This window comes from Citrus clementina, unplaced genomic scaffold (genome assembly GCF_000493195.1).
Source record: "Citrus clementina cultivar Clemenules unplaced genomic scaffold, Citrus_clementina_v1.0 scaffold_7, whole genome shotgun sequence".
Classification (NCBI taxonomy): Eukaryota; Viridiplantae; Streptophyta; class Magnoliopsida; order Sapindales; family Rutaceae; genus Citrus; species Citrus x clementina.
This window is the reverse complement of record NW_006262075.1, coordinates 7,968,391-7,972,079: the sequence shown is the minus strand read 5'-3', so window position 1 is coordinate 7,972,079 and position 3,689 is coordinate 7,968,391. Positions and strand designations below refer to the sequence as shown.

Sequence of the window (3,689 nt, the reverse complement as noted above, 5' to 3'; positions counted from 1 at the left end):
TCGTACTTGTAATAGAATTCATTCGCGTGACAACAATACTCATTACTCAAAGCAATTTGATAAGAGAATTCCTGAACAAGAAAAAATGAGGATTTATAACTCCCATCATTAATAGATTGTTCTAAATCCACCCACTAAAAACAAATTCTTGACGTTTGGTAAAGATTCATAAATAACGAAAAACAATGATTCTGACCGTAATACTTGCCAAGAAGGATCTGTGTCAAGTACAAAAACATTAAAAAAAAAAAAAGTAGCATATACCTAGTTATTGAACACTTCAAAAAAGAATGAAGAAAGAAAATATTTTCATCAGAATGTCTGCTAAGTAATTATACAAGTTGCATTCTAGATGGAAGATACAAAATAAATTCGACTACATTGAATTCCTATACTTTAAAACATCAATAGGGCTCAACTTATAGATTGTGCAGATGTTTAAAATAGCACATTTACTGAGACCATCATCAGTTTTGCCTCCACTGTGAATAAGCTCCTCGAGTTCTCCAGATGGGACCAGGATCTATTGATAAAAAAAATAAAAAAGTTAAAAAACCTGCAATTGTAAGAAAAGACAGAGAGCCATGCCTAGCTAGCAGCCAGAAGTAATACACACTGTGCCCTTAAACAGAGTGATTTTTGAGACATACAATTTGTTATGTAAATTTCCACAAGCACAAAAGCACTTACCGATGGAACACCTTGCAAATTGCTGGTTTCATACTCAGAGTTATTATGCTCAGCTTCACTCCCCTTCACATTAGAAAAACCAAAGTTCTGGGTATGTGAATCATTTGAGACTAACTGAAGGAGCTTCTCACTTCCCTGCAATAGTAAAGTAATTATCTAAGGGAAAAGAGTAGATAAGAGAACTGGATTCATGCAACGCATAAAAGGAGTGGGACCCCATATCAAAGTGAATAAATAATGAATAAATGTCATCATCTTATGCAGAAGCCAGTAGGGAGCTACATATTTGTTATACAGTAGAAGATAAATACATCTAACTTCGAGACTCATCTTTGCAAGTTAACCCAAAGTTTTAGTTGTGTTCAGAATGTCAACCACACCTGGAGAGCTCGCCAATGTGAGTAAGTACGATACAAGATCCAAAAGAATGGTACGTTGGGCAGAGGCAAAACCTATATACCAAAGATAACAAGGATGTAGTAGACAAAGCATTAATAATATGCACAATAAGGTTGTGTGAAATTAAAAAATATAGCTTCATTCCTTTCATTCCCTCCACTTTTTTTTTTTTTTTTTTTAAGGAAACATATTTCACACCATTGCCCTAATCTGTTTTCACAGTGATATGATCCCAAAATCTTGTGTAATATCACTTAGTTATAATCAAAATTTAAATTCAAATCCAGTATGTAAACAGAATTAATTGTATAAAATCTGAAACTAACATATACTTACAGAAAACACAAATGTCAATGGAAGCAAAGAAACAGAACCGTATAAGTATTTGTTGTGGAGAATGGTACCCCTGATAATGAGAAAGCATAATGAGAAAGCACCGAGTCTGAGATAGATATTGCTGATTTAAATAAAGCTGACATAGTCTAAATAATCAATACCTAGAACCTTTTTTTTTTCCCAATTTTAGATGGTAAGGTATGGGGCAAAGCCCAAATTCATTTTTTTAGCCCCTTACATCCCCCGAGATTCAAACCCAGCTGGCCAGCCAAATAAAACTGCTCGAAAACCACTCAGCCACGCCTTAAGGAGCAATCAACACATAGAACTTCAAAGCTCTTAGCTTCAAGAAGTAAAACTACATGCTTCTAGTTGTAAAGATATCAATTAGGTAAAAGAAATCTTTACTGACAAGGGTCTTGATTTCATTGTTAAAACCTAAAGCTTTGCACTTTCTAATTACCATATTCATCTGAATTTCTATTCTTTATGTCAATCCCATAAAGGACACATGTGCTCTCCGAAACATTTCTCTCAGTAATGTTCAGTACTTCAGTTATGCATCAGATACTACATTCTTTTGTCCTACTTATTCAAAATTAAATTATTTCTGTCCAAAAGATGCACAATCTATTGAGAAAGTTCAAAAACTATCAAACATAGCCTAGAGAACAACTTTTTTAAAATGTTGAAGGATTTAGGCATCATTAAGATATTTTGGGCATTTGAGGCCACAGCAGAATATAGAATTGTAATACCCTCTAATTATTGACAATATGACAAAGTTTAAAAAAAGGGGGAAAAGATTACCTCATGGCAATATGTCGTAACCTTCGGCGAACCAGGCGGGCATTTAAACTGTGATATTATGAAAAATTAATATGAAGACACAAAAAGGAACTTAGAAAACAATTAGAATTCTAATCCTAGATCACATTCTTCATTCACATCCCTTCTTAGAGAAAGTAGCTGTGTGGCAAATATGCCATCCTATTGGAATAAGGATGAATGCATCAGCTGAATACAATCAAAATTATAAGAGAATAGCATTGTCCTAACCAGGAGAAAGATAACAGGATTACCATGATATATTCAGCTAAATGATTGATGTCTGAGCAGGAATATAAAAGAGCATAGTTGACAGAAATATGATAAGAGAAAACAATAATATAATAATAAACCTTATAATTACAACATGCTAACAACTAATGCTACAACTGAGCCTCTTAGATTGAATACTTTCATCTCATTTATGAACCTCATTTTCACACTAAAGAAGTTAAAACAGAGAAAGGACCTTGAAGGGTAAGTAACTTCGACTTGCGAAACCTCCTTGGATATGGATTTCAAGAACATCTCAGACGGCTTTACCCCTGACAATAACTTCAATCCCAATCTACAGCAACAACAACCCCAATTACAAACACCACCAACCAAAAAAAAAAAAGATAAAAAAAGAACTTCGGAAAATACCCATGAATCTTATTCTTCATTGACCCCTGAGGCGCCTTCTCCAGGCCAATCCACGCGTTATTCATCTATTAAGAAACAAACCCAGATGAGCATTTGAATGAAATGTACAAAATAAGAAACGAAGATTAAAACTTTCAGATAGAAACCTTATGAGAAACGAAATCTACGACAAGTTCGACATTGTTGGAGTTGTGTTGCTCGGAAGAAGTGAGTTTGTGCCATAGTTGTTTGAGAGTTGTCGGAGTGTTACAGGACGACGCCGTTTCAGGTGATAATGGGTCTATGGATCTGCTAAAGCACCAGTTTCTGCCTTTAACTGGGAACACAACCAATCTCGCTCTCATCACTTTCCCGTATTTTCTTGCACTCTTTTAAAATTCTTTTTATATGTTCCAGTTTTTCGTTTATGCTTTTTTATTTGTGCGGATATTCTGAAACGAAATGACAATGATCTTTTGACAAATGAAGGAAAGTAAATGGGAAAGGAAGAGCCTGAAGCGGCGGCCTTAACAAAATTGAGACACCATATTCTCCCACTAGTAAACTGTATTACTGTAAACCCTCCTTAAAATCTTACCTAAACTCCACTCCACCAAGGGGTAAAAAAGGAAAAAAAAAGTTACTAATACTTTAATGGATTACTCTAAAATTTGAATTATCATACAAACTACTCCTGAGATTTGCCTAAATCAAATAAAGCTTGGGATAGGATTTTGTTATGTAATAAAGCTTGAGATAGGATTTTGTTATGTATCACTTATTTATTAATGTACCATAAAAAATATGAATAT

General features: G+C 34.2%; 1 protein-coding gene across 1 annotated transcript; it reads right to left on the bottom strand.

The window, feature by feature from the left end:
- Positions 1-291: 291 nt before the first annotated feature.
- Positions 292-3,453, bottom strand: LOC18036343. The gene is made up of 8 exons (XM_006426752.2): positions 3,045-3,453; positions 2,899-2,963; positions 2,723-2,821; positions 2,236-2,283; positions 1,426-1,495; positions 1,071-1,142; positions 691-825; positions 292-523 (listed from the first exon to the last, which is right to left on the bottom strand). The coding sequence occupies exons 1-8, from the start codon at positions 3,240-3,242 to the stop codon at positions 377-379; spliced, it is 834 nt and encodes a 277-aa protein (XP_006426815.1). The 5' UTR covers positions 3,243-3,453; the 3' UTR covers positions 292-376.
- Between the last annotated feature and the right edge of the window lie 236 nt (positions 3,454-3,689).

Excerpts from the sequence above, each read along its gene's own strand:
- LOC18036343 (XM_006426752.2), bottom strand. The coding sequence starts at position 3,242 with ATGAGAGCGAGATTGGTTGTGTTCCCAGTTAAAGGCAGAAACTGGTGC. Across the intron at positions 2,964-3,044 it reads TAGATTTCGTTTCTCATAAG|ATGAATAACGCGTGGATTGG; the intron begins GTTTCTATCTGA and ends GTTTCTTAATAG. Across the intron at positions 1,496-2,235 it reads TTACGACATATTGCCATGAG|GGGTACCATTCTCCACAACA; the intron begins GTAATCTTTTCC and ends TCTCATTATCAG.